The 18,727-nt window shown below is 41.1% G+C and overlaps 1 protein-coding gene and 1 long non-coding RNA gene across 3 annotated transcripts in view; one reads left to right on the forward strand and one right to left on the reverse strand.

The window, feature by feature from the left end:
- ZFAND3 (zinc finger AN1-type containing 3) overlaps positions 1–11,307 on the reverse strand; it is a 450,342-nt gene extending 439,035 nt beyond the window's left edge. Inside the window, exons 1-2 of the mRNA XM_037004525.2 lie at positions 11,162–11,307; positions 10,370–10,643 (exon numbers count right to left, since the gene is read on the reverse strand). Of these exons, the coding sequence (XP_036860420.1) occupies positions 10,370–10,440 (71 nt within the window). The 5' untranslated portion in view covers positions 10,441–10,643; positions 11,162–11,307. The remainder of the gene's footprint in view (positions 1–10,369; positions 10,644–11,161) is intronic.
- On the forward strand, positions 11,152–17,923 carry LOC118969767 (uncharacterized). 2 transcript variants are annotated; one of them, XR_012126188.1, is made up of 5 exons: positions 11,152–11,291; positions 12,193–12,290; positions 15,355–15,440; positions 15,599–15,718; positions 16,656–17,923. It is a non-coding gene; the product is annotated as an uncharacterized lncRNA (long non-coding RNA). The 2 variants fall into 2 exon arrangements; XR_012126187.1 differs by lacking the exon at positions 11,152–11,291 and adding an exon at positions 11,453–11,788.
- Positions 17,924–18,727: the final 804 nt, after the last annotated feature.

The raw sequence follows: 18,727 nt of genomic DNA on the forward strand, positions 1-18,727 counted from the left end.
CTACTAAGACATTCACACAAGGCTGCTCTATCTAGCGTCCACAGATCCCAATGTCCATTGAAAGAAGTGTACTTAGATCTAATTGGGTTCCTCTGTAATCACAGAGGTTTTCTTTTACGCATTATTCTCAGAAGGGGTACACAGGCTTCATCCAACTACCAAAGGGATCCATGGCCCAGAAAGATTTAAATGATCTAAGTAGACTCTGCTACCATACCTACCCCCTCTAAAACCCCGCTATATTATCAGAGTAAATTTTTTGAAGCATAAATATCATCTGTCATCCATGCTTAAAATCCTTAAGTGGTCCCAGGATAAAATCTAAATTCAACAGCATAGCATTCAAGTATGTTCATAACTGACCCCTGCTCATCTCGCCTGCTTCATCTCGCCTCTTGCCATACACTGCAACTAATATAGTGAGTCGTTATTTTCAATTCTCTGAATTCAGCATGCTTTCTCCCTCCTCTCTGTCTTTACACAAGCTGTTCCCCCTGCCTGGAAATCCCCTTGTCACCATCTTCACGTAGTTAATCCATGCTCATCTTTCTACTCAAATTAAGTGCCATCTCCTCAGAGATGGCATCCTCCACTCTCAGGCTCAGTAAGATGCCCTATCAGTGCTCTATGATGATCTTCCCCTAGCACTTTCCTCATGGTGTTTTGTCAGTTTATTGGTCTGCCTCTCCTCAATTGTGAGCTTTCTTAGGACAAAAGGCAGAGCAGGATATATCATGCCTAGCAGAGCCCAGAACACATAAGAGAGTACTTAACAAATGCTTGCTAAACAAAGGATAGGCTCTGGGAAAAAGTCAGACTGGCCCAAAGGCTTGTCAGAAAACACATCAACTAACTAGGTCTGGAGATTACTATAAATGCAAATCGCCCTGTTGAGGCAAGATAGTTGAGCATCTATTAATCTGCCACCAATGTTCCTTCATTCAAGGCTTGGAAGTTAGCCCTTAATAATGTCAAATCAACTCTAAGATAGTCTTTTTTAAAGATAGAGGCCCAAAGCTAAGTAGAAAGTTATAAAGTAAGGTTTTAAACCCAGGATTCTGATTCCAAAGCCCATGCCCACCCAGTGGACTCAGCTGGTTTTCTGGAGATAAGAGATCAGCATGCCCTTTGTCCTCAGAGGCATTTTAGAAGAGCCTGGATTTCATGAGGGGGGGCCCTTCATTAGCCTCTCAGAAAAAGAGAAAGATCTTATTCACCAGGCAGCACTACTATTAAATTCTTTAAGATTTAACGTTACCTCCTTCATATGTATTAGTTACAAAACCTGTTAAAAGAGAAAGGCTTTTGAGAGTTGTTCTTCCAAGAACAGCAAGTGAAGCAGAAGATTCAAGAAATTTTTTTGAACTCTCCACCAGGCTTGGGGGTCGAAAAGAAGAGAAATCAGTCCCAAGGATGGAGCTAGTTGTAGCAATACCAACAAAGGAAAGAAGGTAGACTACGTCTCCATGGCCTGCTGCAAAGAGACCTAAAGAATCATCCTTTAACTGGCTGAGAAGGTGCCTGTGGACTCAGCAGAAGAGTCCATGGTGTTCTAACAGATGGAAGACCGATTTACTGAATGCTGCCATTTCCAGTAAACTTTAGTTTGGAATTTGCACCACAGCTTTCACCCTATGACCTTTAGCATTCCCCTCTAGGAGCCCAGGAGACTCAAACCCTACACTCAAGATAGATGGACTGTTTTCTTTAATCCCACTCACCACCTGTTCACGGTAGTTTCTCTAGCCCACACAGATGAGGCCACCTGTTACACCTGGACTAGAAGTTAGTGACCACAACCCATTTTAGTTCCCAATTTCCACCACCCACTTTTATTCACATTTCCCCATCCTTATCCCTCCTTGCACTCAAGTCTTCCTTTGACCACCTACTGTGTCTTTACTCTTCCAACTCACATCTGAATCTGGTGCTTGATACAGATCTATCCAGTGACTTTTCTGTACCCAAGTTTACACACAAAACTGACATAATCCATTCTTCCTGTCCCTACATCCAACAAAAAAACCATTTATCTAATTTATCTAATGAAAGCTATTTATCTACAATGAAAACTACTCTAATATATCTAATTCATCTTTAATGAAAACTATGCAGGTAAATCTAGGGGGCTTTTGACTACAGGATTAGAATATCTAGTCAGTTTAAAATCAAAGGTAAGAAAATGCAGTAATGAGAGACATACACTTCCAAAGAACAGGTTTTACTGTAGCTATCATTTTCTAAATTAATCTGTACTGATTATTACTGATAAGATAAACCCCTTTAAGAGACTCTAGGATACACCAAGCAATACTCTACTTTCACTCAAGATTCTGTCTTTATTATTGAAGTCACAGCAACTGCTCCTTGATTAGCTTCTGCCCAGTATGCACTGAAGAAAAAGATCAGCCTTACAAATAAACGCAAGGTGTGAACACATCTTGGAAGTGCTACAATACTGGCAGTAGTGCACAGGGTGGGACATGGATGACAGAGAGAGCTAGTAACAGTGACCTATTCACAGAAACTAGGACTACATGCCTCAGAGATTACATGAACATGTCTTCCAACCCCTGCCCAGCCCCCCGCCCAACAAAAACTAAAACAAAAGTTCCACTAAGCAAGCATTTTTGTGGATCAACATCCAAGAACATTCTTTTGTTTTTAAAGGTGAGTAGCACAGCTCTGTTATATTAAAAGGGGAAAGCAAACCAGGTAAAACTGTATGAAGTCATATGCTGTGAGAATTTTGTATATAAATGCAAAGTTTCATATGCAAACACATGAAGACTTGAAAAACCTGGTTTTCTGGATTTCAGTGGCATCTAAGAACAAGAATACCATCCATGCTTCCCCAGGCACAGAAACCAAGAAATCATAAATCTAGAAATAACTCACCCTGGAATACACCACACCTTCTTCCACCTCCAGTATATATTTTATTATTTCTGGCTGGTTAAAATACTTCTGGCCAGCTTAAAATGGTTGTATTTATTCAATCTACTTTGTGTCTCATTCATTATGTTGAAAAAAATTTCTTTCAGATATAATTCTGGAATTATAACTTTGCCAGCACATCTACTCACATAAGGTACCCTAGAAAAGGTTAGAAATTGAAAAACAATGACCTGAAGTAGGCAGAGATTGCATATTTGAAAGCACAGATAATGATCAGTAGAGCCGTCCACTCAATCTACGTTCTCCAAATTCCTGTCTCTACTTTTCCTGTTAGGATAAGCTACAGAAACCTCCTCACACATGTTCAGTAATGCTACCAATGCAAGCATGTAAGAGAAAATTAAATACCTGGCCAAGAACCTGACTGTGGGAAGAGTATCTGTGATACGTTTGAATGATCAGAATACTTCTTCCAGGAGGTGTAGCTTAGAGTGTGATTATTTTACATAAATCTACTTCAACTTACCAGTGTGTCCAAGAAGTAGGTAAGGTAACTGTTAATCCACACCACTCCAGTTTAGCAGAAAGAAATGAGAAACAGCACTCCCCAAAAGGCCCCCAAGTACAAAATCACCTACTTCACTCTCTGCCAGGTCACTAATGAGGCGACAATGAGGCTAGAGCCTATCCACAAACTAGAAATACAAAACGCTGTGGTTCGGTCTGCTCCCATACCCCTCCACCAAACCACAGTAATAGCAAGCTGCATCAGTGACCCTCCCAGAACATGCTTCTGCCCTATGACAAGAGAGAACCTTCCTGTGACATAGGGCATCTGGCACAGCTGAATGAACAAATGCGGGAAGTTGGTACTTTTCTTCCAACTGCATTCCTCCTTCCTCTGATTAACAGCTGCAGCCACTTCAGTTGTCCAGCACTACTTGCAGCTCTGTCCCCTAGTCTCAAAGATGACACGGCATTTTCATTCATTTTATGCCACTCTCTTAGCCTAGTGCATCAGTTTGGTTTTTCCCCACCACTGGATATTCTATTAGCTTCCACATTCCTATGTATACAGGGACTTGAGTTTCTCAGAAAACCCAATCCACTTAACCCCAAGCACTTACTGAAAGTTGCCATAGGAGATTTACATTACTAAAAACAAATTATTCCTCTAAAAAAGTCAAAGTCCAAGGGAATATCTTCAGAAATTCTCTCACTAAAGAGAAAAAAAATTGATTATTTATTAATTCAACATATCCCTGTATAGGTCTCTGAGGTTGCCAGTTTAACAGTACTAAGAACAAAAATGACTGATTCAAAAACTAACATTTAAAAAAAGGTTCAAATTATATATTAACTTGTACCTAAATTTTAATTCCCAAAACTAATCAAAAGCACACTTCCCAGTAATCTGGATTAACAATAGCACTACTGTCCCCCAACGGAAATTAAATATGTTAGAGCTGGAAAGGAATTTAGAGTTAAATTAGACAAGCCCCTCATTTCCAGAATGAGAATACAGGAGAACTCCCAAGAAAATAATTTTGAATGTCAATTATATCTCAATAAAGTGTTCTGTATTTGTGTTTCCTAATAGGGTGGCCACTAGCTATTGAGCCAGTGAGTACTTAAAATATAGCAATGTATAATTGAAGAACTGGGTTTCTTTTAATTTTCATTAGTATGAACTTGAATTGCTACATGTAGCTAGTGGCTACTATACTGGATAGCACGATTCTAGAATACAGTCTTAGATTCTGGTTATTTAAACTTCAAATAAAATTGCTTAACCTCTCTTCTGCTTAACACACGGAGGAAATTTCTTCTTTATGTCTAAGTATCTCATGCAGCAACATAATCTTGTTATATTGGGACTCAGCCCAGAGCAGGATCAGCCTGTTTCTCAAAGCCTTTGGTAGAAACTGAGTGATATCAGTGTCATCCACCCAGCTGGAACGAAGGCCCTCTTTTGCAAACTGCTCTGATACAAAGTCCCACACCACCCAGCATGCTTGAATCCGGATTTATTTTAAGTGCTTCATTAAAATTACACAAGTGTTGGGTTGTGACCAGTCACTTCCTACATGTGAATTTGTTGAGATACCAAAGTTAACCTTTCTTCAAAAAGAATAATAATTTTTTACCTCAATCTTGATCTACAATTATTGGATTTCAAAATTTGCATCAAAGTGTGAAAGACACAACCTCCTTATAGCCTAATAAAAAAATCAAAATTATATTAGTTCTTACTCAGTACTCTGCTCTTGGTAAATAACATTTAATATGCTGGAGTGTTTTCTTACCAATTTTACTCATTTCAAAGGATTCTTAGTCCTCTGGTTTTTCCAGCTAGGAAAAGGTTGATTTGTGAAAACTAATGTTAACTTCAATATCAGTAAGGATTAAGAAGAGATTTTTAGTCAAAACTTTAAGTACAACTTTTCAGTACAACTTACTGGGTTTTTCCCTTTTGGAGGTGGTGAACACGAGGAAGGGTGAACAGGGAGAAGAGAATATTAAAAGAGCAATATGACCTATGCATTAACTGGATATAACTCTAAAAGTGTACACAAAGACCATGTTTTCTTAAAGAGAGTGTGTGTGTGTTTGTGTGGGTGTGGGTGTGTACACATGTCCCTGTGTTCCATCACATGAAAGGGGCAAATTTTCATATTTCCTGGATATCCGAAGTTTATCAGGAAAATGGGACAAGTAGATCAACATATTGACAGTGAATCCTTCATCATTTAGACCACGTTGTATCTTCAAGGGCACACAACACTCAAAGATGCAAAGTAAAACTGCACAAATGAGCTGTTTTGTTTTTACAGGAATGTTTAAGGGGGGTTTATAACCAAAGGATAATTAGTGACATCACTGGAATGAACATTCTACCGATCAACTAGTGATTCATGCTGTGTTCACATGAACTTGAAAGCCCTGGTTAAGCTGGCTGAAGTGTGGCAACATGCTCCAAGTGGGAGACTGACACTGAAGAATCAAAATGAGTATAAGGGCCACACATTGCTCGGAGCCAAACTTAACTAGCCAGATGACTCACAAAGTGACAGAAACAGAATTCTACATCAATTCCCAAAGCCTGGGCTCAGGGAAAAAAAAAAAAATTTTATATATATATATATATATAAAATTTTTATATATAAAAGAGGGGAAGAGATTGGTTCTGTTTAAGCTAACTAGTATTTTCTGATTGCCAAAAGAAAAGAGAATAAAACAAATCGTGATCATATGTTCAGTCAGCATTCTACTAGTAACCGTTTCAGGAATGGAATGTATTTTGTCAGATTACCTTGATCTCTGCCTAACCCCATATTTATTTAAAATGCATCATTCTCTAGAAGATCTAGCTAGTTAGTAAAATGTTTCAACAGGATAGATCACAAAAAGGAAGTACTAATAAAATCTATTTCCCTGAAAAAATGTACCCATGTAATATTTATGATGTAATTCATTAGTTTTTAATCAAAACAAGTTTACCTAATTATTTAAATATTTCATTATTCCCTAAATACCAGGACATTTATATGCTTTAAACTTTTTTTATGAAATAGTACTTCCTGAGGTTTCCATAATTTTACATTTCAGTATATTGTCTCCAATTGTAAAAGTAAAATATCAACAGCAATTGGATTTTTACACTTGAGTAAAATTAGAAAGTCCATCTTTCCCCACCCTACCTAATTATCCTTTTTATTATCCTTAATACACTCAGTATACTCTTATTCATCTTCTTCCTGCCTTTTCTTATAGTATTTTAGGTCTGCTCTTTGAACAACTTTGAGTGTCTGTGAAGAATCTACATACCTCAGTATATTTTTAAAGTCTAAACAATTTAAAACATAGTTTCAATACCACTTAAATCCATACAGCTTAAAAGTGCTCTTTATATGCATATACTCCAACTAAAGAAAATGTACTAATTGACTTCACTTCCGATTTGACAATTACAAACTAGTATGTTTTTGCATGATTACTGAGTGCCTAAAATGAGCCAAGAAAATGCTCATATTCCACTAAAAGTTTCAAGTCCAAGACTCAGAAGAAAAAACTGCTTATTGTCATTAACCCTAAAAATATTGTATGTACATGTGTATATAAACAATTTCCAACTTTTATAAAGAGATAAATTTTCAATGATTTCTAAGGCAGCAATGTTTCCCAGTATAGAGATGGTTTCTCTATAAAAGAGTAACTTTATTACCCACACACTTACACAATATATACATACCAAGAGGAAGATAACTAGAAAGTTTATTTGTTCTAAGCACTAGCACATTTGGATTGTGTGCTCCTCTTGGCACTCTCCTTTCTAATTGCATTCTCACAAGACAGACCTAAAAGCTCTTGTATTTATCCACGTCCCCAATGACTAGTGTCCTTACTGGACAATTTTGAGCAGCAAGACCTGTAGCCTAAGTTATTGGAGAGAAAAACAATCCTAAAGGAACTGCCTTTAGTCTGCTGGTACCAGAACATTCTACTGAGAGGCTCCTCTGCAAAGGACTGGGTGTGGGGCTCTGGCTAGCTTACTTTACAGACCTCTGGCTTCCACAAAACGCAATGCTGACTGAAGCTTTTAGAGAACACCCTTACCTTCACTCCCATTGAAAGGAAAAAGCAAGATACCTCCTGAATGACTTTCCCACCTATCATTCTCTCCACTCTCTCTGGCCACTATACATGTACAGACCACCATCATAGCTGACCTGGATTACTCCCACTGAAAAGCCTTGTGTACCTCTGCCAACACCCCCCAGGAACATACATACACCACATTCATAGACACACACAATCATACACACACACCAAGGCCACCTTCAAGATCAACCAATAATCTTTCACCATTAAAGAAAATCACATCACTACCTGCTCAAAATTCTTCAATAGCTCCCCAATGCACTCAGGATAAAAGTCCAAAGACGTAACTAAACATTACCTACCTATAGGGCCCTCTATCACCAACTGCTCTCCCCATCTCAGCCTCATCTCTAGCCAATCCCCCATTCACAATATACCAATCAACCCTAATGAACTCACTTCCTGAAATGTGTAGTCCGCTCTTTCACATCCAGGCCTTTATCCATGCCTGAAACATTCTCCCTATGATTGCCATTCTCTCCTACCCTTCCTGCAGGCCCAGGATGGTGTCATTTCCTCCAGGCTCCCTTCCCCTACCTCCTCCATCTCCATTAGGCAGGTGCCCCTGCCATCACAACCTGTACCAATTCAAACAGTTTACTGTAACTCTCACTTTACTTCTCTGTGCCCCTACTTCCCAAGGAGGGGGCCGGCGTCCCCCAGTCAAATATTTGTGAGGCACTCAAATATTTGTTGAATATATTCTAAGTTTACTTCGAACATAACATGAATGTGACCCATGGAATAAAGAAGTAGTTCAAAGTCAGTCATAATAATCTGATTGAAACTAGGCAGCAATTTCATTATACATTGGTATAAAACAAACTACACAGGTGCCTACAAACGCCTTCAAGGAAAGATTAAAACATTACATTAAAAAGAAGACTTCTCACCATAAAATATTAGTTTTGAGCTCACTATCCTATTAGGGAAACAGCAATTCATAAAAAGTGCCAGACTGAAAGTATCAAAAAAGCAGCCCTGGTTGCTTATAGGTCAAGTGTGGCATTAGTGTAAACTATTCCTCTCTGCAACTATCAAAAACTCTCTTGGCCTTATTAAGAACTCCACTGTCTAAGAGTAAAAAGCCATTCCATTTCCTTAGTTTCTCCATCTTGTTCTAATTCTTTCAACAGGGTTCCACTCCTAACGATCCCAAGGACATAAATTTGTTGCCAGGAAACAGACTTCTGATATATCCTGGGCATTATATGCCATTGGCTGCTACTTTCTTTGAGCCACATGTCTCCTTATAATGAGTTACAATCTGAGGCTTGTGACACCCAGATTTTTCCAGGACAGCAGACCGTTGTCATAAACGTGATGGTACTAAGCACACTAAAGAGCTCACCAGCTCCACCCTAAACTCCCTGTACGCAAGGGGCAAGTTATCCACCCTCTTAAGCCTCAGTTTCCCCATTTATAAATAGATAATGGTTCTACCGATTCTTGTGGGGATTAGATTGGCTTAAAGCACTTAGCAAATAACCCAATTATTATTCTCAAATCAAAAAAGGGAGACTATAGAACCTAAAACATTTTCACATTTTCAGAACTTCTGGCAATGCCGTAACTTAATATCCTTCCACTAAGAATTTTTAGAGAAAGGGCATAAAGATGAGAAAATAAGGATCTACTTCTTCAACATAACCTTTGGATTTGACAAATTCCAGAGAAATCTGCATTAATATCCACTTTCTAACCTTGCTCTGCACTCCCAAAAATTATAGCCTTTATTTGTAACCATTCCTATGATCTGGGATACAGCAAAGATAAAATACATCTTCCCAAGATGTCCTAGCCAGAAATGACCATATCCTTAATTGCCTCTTTGCATCTCCAAATATACTGTCTTTGGAAAACAAAACAAAAAGAAAAAAGGTTTCAGTCACAGAAGCTGGCATTCAAAGTCTCCAAAGACAACAGAATTAGAGTCATAACAGTATGATGGAGGCAACCTGTTAGGTAAGAGAGGGTGGCAATCCATGAAATTCGGTGTTAGGGAGGAGTATTTAAACTGTAACTATAGGTGGAAAAGTTCACTTCCCAACTCATATTTTTTCACTGTAACACAGGATGGCCAAGTCACAATACAGTTTGGCCAACGTGAATATTTTTTGTCATATAAAAATGGGGGGTGGGGGGTGTTAGGGGAATTTGAGCCAATTGAGTAAACTGGCTCTCATGTTCCCAAGCCAGGGTGACTTGAGGTTTTGTTTTTGACAAGGAAATTTTACATACCTTCTGAAACGCGTTTTATATAAAGGTGAGACCTCAACAGTCTTTTAACTTTACCCAGCCTGGGTCCTGGACTCGTTTTTAAAAATGGGTGACGTATGAACAGCTTCCTAAAACCCAACTGGGGCACTGGGATATAATTTAGGAAGTGATGATGCAAGTCTCTGGGGGACAGGGAGGAGGGGAGGTAAAAAAGTCAGAGGAAATACCCTCCTGGTGCCTGGGCACCGACTCAGAAAGGCAGGGAGAAAGGGGGTACCCCTGCTCCCCCCTGAGATGCCACCGCCGCCCCTCACCCCTCCCGGCTGCCCTGCCCCCCTTACCCAAGGCCCAGGCTGGCCGAGCCTCAGGCAGGCGAGTCCCAGAGGGTGGCAGCTCACCCTGGGCAGGGCCTTCTCTGCCTACCCCAGGTCCCCAACCGGCGGCCCTCCCCGGGACGCGGCCCCTAGCCCCTACCCGCAGGCCCGGCTGGGCCCAGCCCTCTGGTCCGGCCTCCGCCCTCCCCGAGGCCTGCCCAGGCAGTCCCGGCGCCTGCGCCCCCAACTCCCGCCCCACCCGGCCGGGCACTTACCCCCAGAAGCCGCAGGGACAGCGAGGCGGCAGGCTGGGCGCTTTGCTACGCTCGCTCCCGGCGTCTCCCATGGTGCTTGGCGGCGGCGGAGCTCGGTGGCGGCAGCGGTGGCGACTGCTGGGCCCGGGCCCCGCTCGAAGGACGCAGCGGCGGCGGCGTCGGGGGGCTCGGGGCGGGGGGAAGGGGAGGGAGCGGGCGCGCGGGCGGGCGCGAGTCCGGGGATCCGAGCCGGGATTCCAGGCCGGTCAGCTGGAGGCGGGCCGCACCACTCGGCCTGCGGAGACGGGGAGACCGGGGGAGGTGCGAAGAGAAGAGGGAGGGGAGCTGAGGAGGAGGGGCGTGCGAGCGAACCGAGGGCCGTGGGGGAGGAGGGGAGACCCAGCGCCCTCAGCAGCTCCCACCGCCGCTCCCAGCCAGAGCGATGTCCCGGGTGGCGGCACTGTGAAGGACGCGCCGGCTCCTGCGTAGCAGCGGCCGCTGTAAAGCCCCGGGCCCCGCTCACTCCGTAACAGTCACCCCTCCCCCAGAGACTGCGCTGACCGGACAATGGCCGCTCCGCCCCCTCCTCGCCTAACGCACCCCTCCCAAGGAATCACAATGGTCTCGCCCGGGGGAGCCGCAGCCGAGGCCCACCAGCTGATCAGCTGGGATCCGGGCGTGCCACTTTGTTTAGCGCCTCAAAGGAAGAGTGCGGGGCTGCGGTGTAGAGCCGAGAGCGTCGGGCTATTACTGGGCGACAGGCCTCTGGGGCTTTCGTGTTCTTGGAACTTTTAAAATCTGAGGCAAACTTACCTTTCCCCGCTCAGAAGGAGGGGAGCAGGCTTCTGAGTACTCTGGGGTGCGTTACCTCCCCTGAACACGAATGGTACGCCCCAAGCTGGGGCTTGTGGGGATGGGAGAAAGAGCGGATTAGTTGTTTAGGGTAAGTCGGGCCAGTCCCTGAGCAGCGGCCGAACGTTGCGCATGCGCCCGGAAACCCTGCAACTGGGTATGGGGAGGGGCCAGGAGGGAGCGCTTCCGAACCCGGAAGTTCGTCTCCGTCCAGCCGTTTTCAGCTGCGGTAGAGGTTTCCGAACCGGAATTTCTCGGTCCTGGGCGATGCTGGAAAGCATTGCTCCCCAAACTGTCAACCCCCTGGAAATCTATCTACCTGACCCACTCTCCCAGTTCTACTCGGAGAACTACCCTCTTCTTGGCAGTGATGGACTTGTGGAAAATGTCCCTTGACTTCCTCGCCCCAGCGAGGGAGTTGTGGGGGGTTGGTTCTTGGTTAGGTTCTTTGCCTCTCCTTCTCCATTGGTAACCCCCTTCTTCAGAAACAAATCCACTCGCTATACTTAGGCTAGGAGAACCTTTCTTCCTGGAGTGGACATGTCTGGTTTCTGGAGGGGACCTAGAAAGTAGTCAGTGATGGAAATTGTAAGTAACCAAAGAAGTTTGAGCCACTAAAAAATTAGTCCTTTAGCGCCCCTTGGCTTTGATCCGGAACTCATTTTGTGGTCCAGTCAATCGTGAGTGGAAGACGATTGTTGATGACTAATTTCAACAAGCAAAAAATGCCCACCATACCTCTTGGAGAGCTGACCCCCCCAACTGAGGCCTTTATGGGAGAACTTAAAAGTCCCTGTTACTTCCACGAAGGCTTCTTGGCTCTTAGAAATAACTGCTGTTTCCCCTCTACCTAACAGGGATAAAAGAGTCTCAAAGTGTATTACCTAGATTAGTTTTATTACCAAATGTCATTTTATTTCTATATATACCATTATGTTTGAGCATGCTCTGTGGACTTGTTATGGTTAATGTCACTTTCATCCTCCAAAAAGCAAGGATCACATTTAGTTTAACATGCTCCTAAAGATGCTGTTGATGATGCAGACGATCGAAAAAAATCAAGCCACTTAAAGTCAAAGCTCTTCCAAATGTGAGTGCTGATTTCTTTTGTGTAATACTTAGTTTCAATTTTGTGGATTTTCACAAGCCTTCAGTAAGTATTCCTGCCAAAAGTCCATAGAATGGATGAAGAAATACACCACACCTAGCTCTCATTGGACTTTTGCTGCCCTTAAATTTTCACTTAAACTGACATAAAATTGCCACATTTGTGAAAACTTACAGCCTTTGAGTTTAACAAATAATTTGTGGGACTCTCTATTGGCATCTTGATGATTTTCTTTTATATATGGAAAAGGAAACCCAAAAATGAAAAGGAAAATTTGATATTAAATGTGATTGTCATCTTACAAATTGCTTGCCTATTTGTCTTAAAGTCAGTTTCTTAGTTTAACAAATACTTAGGGAGCACCCAGTATGTACATGGCATTTCCTAAGGCCTTGTCCCTCTACTTCCCTTCTGCCCCAGCTGCCTTTCCTCTCTCTTGCCCAGCCTATTCTTCCTGCCCCTTCAGAGGTGTGTTACCTCTTCAGTGCCTTCCACATACTCTGATAAGGCAGAATTGGTCCCTCCTTCCCCAGCCCACATAATCTCCGTTATAGAGCCATGTTTGTCTCCTCTCACAAAACCTAGCTCCAGAAGGATTGGCCCTTAGAAACAGCTGCTATGTACCGCTGACCCAGTGGGGATACAGGAGCCTCAGAGGGTATTACCTAGATTAGTTTTATTACCAAATGTTATTTATTGCCGTACACCATTCTGTTTGCTCATTCTGTGTGCTTGTTGGATCCACAAATCTCTGTGGCATTGAAACAAACTCAATCCATGGTTACTAAATGGAAGAGCAAATCTAATAAATGCCACTTTTAGTCAAGGCTCTTGTCTGCAAGTAACAGAAACCCACAGAAACAACTTCATGAAAAAAAATTAATCAAAGAAATAATCTGATAGAACCTAATCTACTGCTTTCTACGAAGCTACTTCATTCTCTATAGACCTGCTTTCACTGCTTCTCTGGGAACATAGTATATCATGATTGCCTAAGATTACCTATCCTCACTTCAAGAACCAGCAGAGATTAGTATCTATGAATCCCAATTCCCTGGAGGAAGAACCTTGTTGGCCTAGCATATGTCAAATTGTCTATTGTTGGTACAGTCACCTTTACCAGTGGAGCATCGAGTAGTCAAGGCTCCTTGTTTTGTAATGCAGACATGGCTGCCAAAGGCCCATCTTTGTGCCTGCAGATCTCAAAGGTCAGCTATGTTCTTAGCCAAGATTCCCAAAGGTATCTACCACAGACCAAGAAAAAGTAAATCACAGCCTAAAATTCAGAAGCCTAAAGAACCATGGACATGATCAAGAATTTTCCAACAAACTCCTTAGACTATTTAAGGCCTAAATTTAAACAGTACTCCATCAAAGAAGTCTTCACTGACCCCCAGCTCCAGTTAAAATTATGTTGCCCTTTTTTGTCTTCTATGGCACCATTTTCCCTTGTGATAGTGGGAACTTCACAGCTTACAATTCAGTGTCTATTTGTGTGTCTCCTCTCCAAAGATCATGTCTGTTTTGTTCACCACTATATACACAATGCTCAAGGCACATTTAGTAGGCATTCAATAAATATTTGTTGAATGATTAAAAAGGCACAATAATTTGTTAAATCAATGTGAGGCCCATATATGAATTGGCATCCTAATCAGACTGTGCTGGGGGAATGTCACCACCACCCACCTTCCCTAGAAGACACCAAAACTCCGAGCTTTTCATCACACTGTAGTTGTATGAGGTGAGACCCAGTGTTCATCTGCTTCCTCTTATGATGTTCCTAGCTAGCTAACTCTTCACTCTTAGTTCACAAGGTTTCTATCCAAAAACCCTTGAACTGATTCCTGTAACATGCCCACTTAGTTGGCCAAAAGCTCAGAGAGGACGTAAAATTTCAGGGCACCATCAAATTCAGGGACCAAAGTGTGGAGGTAATTGGCAGAAGTGCTTTTGTCATAAATGTCTTGAGTATTTTCTAGTGTGGATTACATTCCAGATGAACCTGTAATATGACTCTTGGGGACAGTTTGCAATCACTACTGACCTAAAAGGATCCATATACACGCTCAGTAGGGTCTAGTAAAGGATAATATTAATGCTTCAACAGCCAGAGCTTGTGAAGTAGCAACTGAGGTTGTATGGAAAAGAGCCAGTTACGCCTGAAGAGCAGGGGCTCACAAGGGCTGCTTTCTTGGTGATAACCAAGTTCAGAGACCTTAGCCCTAGAACACAGGACCAAAAGGAGGAGCTTGTAGAGAAATGAGAGAAAGCAGTTGGTCATCCAACTCCGATTCTAATCCTCACCCCACAACTCCTCCAACTCCTAGTTGAAGCCTTTTCACTATTACAGTTCATTCTAACCTGTTATTAGCCCAAGGTCCAATCCAAACTCTAGCCTCAATCTTAATCCTAATCCTAATATTATCTATAAAATGTAATCCTAGATTTCAAACCTAATCCCAATCCTAATTCCATGATCTTAACAAAGGCTACTTGCCTTGCCAATGAGTTATTTTGCCCAGCTCTTCTTTCTGGTGTCCCTTAAGCCCAACCCAGTCCTGAGACCAGAGAACCCTGTAACACCCTGTGACCCCTGGGGAGAATGAGAGTCAGTTTCAATAATCCTGAAAAGCGGGGAGAAGGGATTGGGTTGCCAGGAATGAGAAAATTGGCCATCCTTCACCTACATAGGAGGCAGAGACCCTGCCCAGTCACATGTGCTGTCACCTAAGAGCTGCTCAACCTCTTAAAGTCTAGAAAAGATACAATCCAAGCTCATCTGTGTAGATTTAGGAATGTGTGGTACAAGAGCAGAAACCCTGAGACCCTTCTGCAAAATGATACAGTTAGTTAGATGAGTGTCTTTCCAACCAGGCTCTCAGAGAGCACGTATTCTCATTTCTGGTCTCCTCCCTCTCTTGGGTCTGGTTTTCCAAGGGGAAAAGAAAGCATTTTTTTTAAATTGCTGAACCAGATCTACTGTAAGGTTCCTTCTGGCCCTTGAGTTTTCTGATGTGCAGTTTATTCTTTTCATCACTTGCAGTCCAGCAGCATGGATAAACTCTCAGAGCCAAGGGAAAAGAAGAGCAACCAAGCATACCATCTCCAGCCCTTCTCAGGAACCTAAAAGTAAATTGAATAAACTGAAAAGTGCGATGGAGGAGAGGAGAAAATGCTGCCATTTCATGTCTTGTGTTCTCATGTTTGTGAAGCAATTTCTGATTTCCCTACTGCTCTCACCCATTTTGGTGTGAAATTTGATTGTACTGATTTAAATTTCTTTTCAGGAATGGAAATACTCTTTTTCCAAGAAAAACTTGACCTTTATGGGGAAAAAAATTCAAGCAATGAAAAAGCAAAAGCCCTCCCTAATACCACCCCCAGAGACACCCTTTGGTAACAGTGTGGTATGTAACCCTCCAGGCTTTTCATTTGTATGTGGTTATGTAAACAGGGTCATGCGACACATAATACACTCTAGCTGATTATTCTTAATTTAGAAATATGTGGTGGACATTTTCCATATCTATGCATATATAGCTTTGCAGTACTGGCTTGTAGCTAAATGTATTAGAATTTGCCAGAGATATATATGACATATATCCTGTTGGTCAGGATATATAAGCATACCTCATTTCACTGTGCTTCGCTTTATTGCATTTCACAGATACTGCATTTTTTTTAAATTAAAGGTTTGTGTCAGCCTTGCATTGAGCAAGTCTATTGACACCATTTTTCCAAAAGTATTTGCTCATTTTGTGTCTGTCATATTTTGGTAATTGTTACAAAATTTCAAACTTTTTCATTATACTTGTTATGGTGGTCTGTGATCAGTGATTACAACTCACTGAAAGCTCAGATGATGATTGGCATTTTTATCAATAAAGCATTTTTTAATTAAGTCATATTCATTTTTTTTACACATAATGTTATTGCACACTTTATAATAGACTACAGTATAGCATAAAACAACTTTTGTATGCACTGGGAAACTGAAGAATTCGTTTGACTTGCTTTATTGCAGTATTATTCACTTTATTGTGGTGGTCTGGAACCAAACCTGCAGTATCTCTCACCTGTATATGAAACCATGGATATATAATTTTTTTGTATACATGTTTTATTTGTTTGTTACTGAAGTACAGTTGATATACAATATATTTGTTTCAATGTACAACAGTGATTTATATATAGTTTTTATATGTGGTTTATGCATATATAAAACCATATTATATATATATATAAAGTGTAGATATGGTTTTATATTTATGTAAAGTATGACTATATATGAGGTTTATTTATATATTTATAAATATACATTTATATTTATGTATTTATATTTAGAGATTTATGGTAAGGAATTGGCTCATGAAATATGGAGGCTGAGAAGTCCTAAGATCTGCAGTCCACAGGCCTGAGAAACAGAAAAGCCAATGGTAGAAGTTCCAGTCCAAGTCTGAAGACAAAAGATTGACATCCCACCTTGAAGGCCATCAGGCAGAGACCAAATTCGCTCTTGCTCAGCTTTTTTATTTACTCAGGCCTTTAACAGTTGAAATGAAGGCTGCCCACACTGGCGAAGGCAATCTGCTTTACTCAGACTACTGATTCAAATAATCTCACCCAGAAAAACCCTTAAAGAAACACCCAGAATGTTTAACCAAATATCTGGGCACTCTATGGCCCAACCAAGTTAACACGTAACATTAGCCATCCACTGAAATCATGGGCTCCAAAGTCAAGCTGCCTGAGTTTGAATTTGACTTCTTACTTCTAGTCTGAGACTTTAGGGAAAGTACTTAGCCAATCTGTGCCTCAGTGTCCTCATCTGTTACAGGAGGCATCTGTAGTGGGATATGCTTTTCATCTGCCCCGCTTCTCTTTAGTGATCCTATTTTTCCTGCACTTAGGCCTTCTCAGAGATGCATACATAACTAGGTTTAATCAGGGAACCTTATCCTGGCTATAGCCAGGGCCCTCCCTGGGCTAACTTGCTAGCTTTGCCTTCTGAGATCAAATGTCCTTCGGACCTTGTGAGCCTAAAGTTACAGAGGAACTCTCCATGTGGATTTAGGCTGGGGATGGAGCCCACGCAGAGGAAAGAAGAGAGATGGAGAGAGAGAGAGAGAGACTAAATCATCAAGACATTGTTTGAGTTCTTGAATCCAACTAAATCAGAAGCCTGAATTACCCTGTGGACTTTTCAGTTACAAGAATCAATAAATTCCTTTTCTTTCCAAAGCTAATTTTAGTTAAATTTCAGTATATTTCAATGAAAAAAGTCCTAACTATGCGTAATAGTATCTACTTATGTCATAGGCTTATTGCAAAGATTAATTTCATGGTCCTTGAGGAAACCTTAGCATAGGATGTAGCATAAAGTACAAGCTCAATAACTGAATAAACATTCACTATTACTATTTGTTAATTTTTAATGGCTGCTGATGACTCTACTGTATGAGTGAACCAATGAATCCCCTCTTGATTAATTATCCTATTTTTTCAATCAGCAGACACTTTTTGAGCACTAACTATGTTTTAGGCATTAAAGATGCAGTGGTGAATGAGGCAGAAAAGGTTCCCTACACTTGCAAAGCTTATTCTTTAATGGAGGCAGGTGATTAAAGTTTGCTTAAATGTCTTGAAAGACAGTTGGGTCCATCTTTCTGCCTATACACAAAAATTTGTGAACATTTGTTCATTTGTCCTACTATCTTGGATTAATTTTTTAGAAAAAGAATTGCAATGCTGTTTAACATTTGTTATATATGGCCAAACTTCCCTCCAGAAAGGTTATACCAATTTACACTCCCTCCAATAGTGAATGAGAAGGCAGATTTCCCCACACTTCAGTAGCCTTAGGATATCATTACTCATTTTAATTGTTGCCAATGCAGAAAGGAAAAAAATGGCACCTAATGGATGTTTTAATTTGCATTTTTTGGTTAATTAATGAAGTCTAGATTATTTTTATATTATATATTTCTTTAAATTTGATTTTGGATTTATTTTTGCATGCATTATCTGTTTGCATTACCTATGTATGTCCTTTTGTCCATTTTTCCTACAAAGATTATTTAGTTTAAGATATTAATGTTGATATTAAGAATATTCATCTTTTGTCATATGTACTACACATTATTTTTATTATTTGTCTCTTAACTGTATCTGTGTATCTAGGCTTTTGATTTTTAAGAGTCTAAAATGCAGAGGAAGTATGTGAATTAACCTTGGCTAATGTTTGAATTGCCAACACAGGCACTTTTTTCTTGAGGCCTCTAGTTACTACATATAGTTTTAAAAAAAAGACAAAGAAAGAATTAAAAGGGAAAGAGAGGAGATTGCAGGAGATGGGGCAAGCACTAAGGGGAACCCCATCCACTCAGCCTGCCCAACCCCACCTTATTCTGGGTAGG

The sequence above is a fragment of the Manis javanica genome, chromosome 16, assembly GCF_040802235.1.
Source record: "Manis javanica isolate MJ-LG chromosome 16, MJ_LKY, whole genome shotgun sequence".
Lineage (NCBI taxonomy): Eukaryota > Metazoa > Chordata > Mammalia > Pholidota > Manidae > Manis > Manis javanica.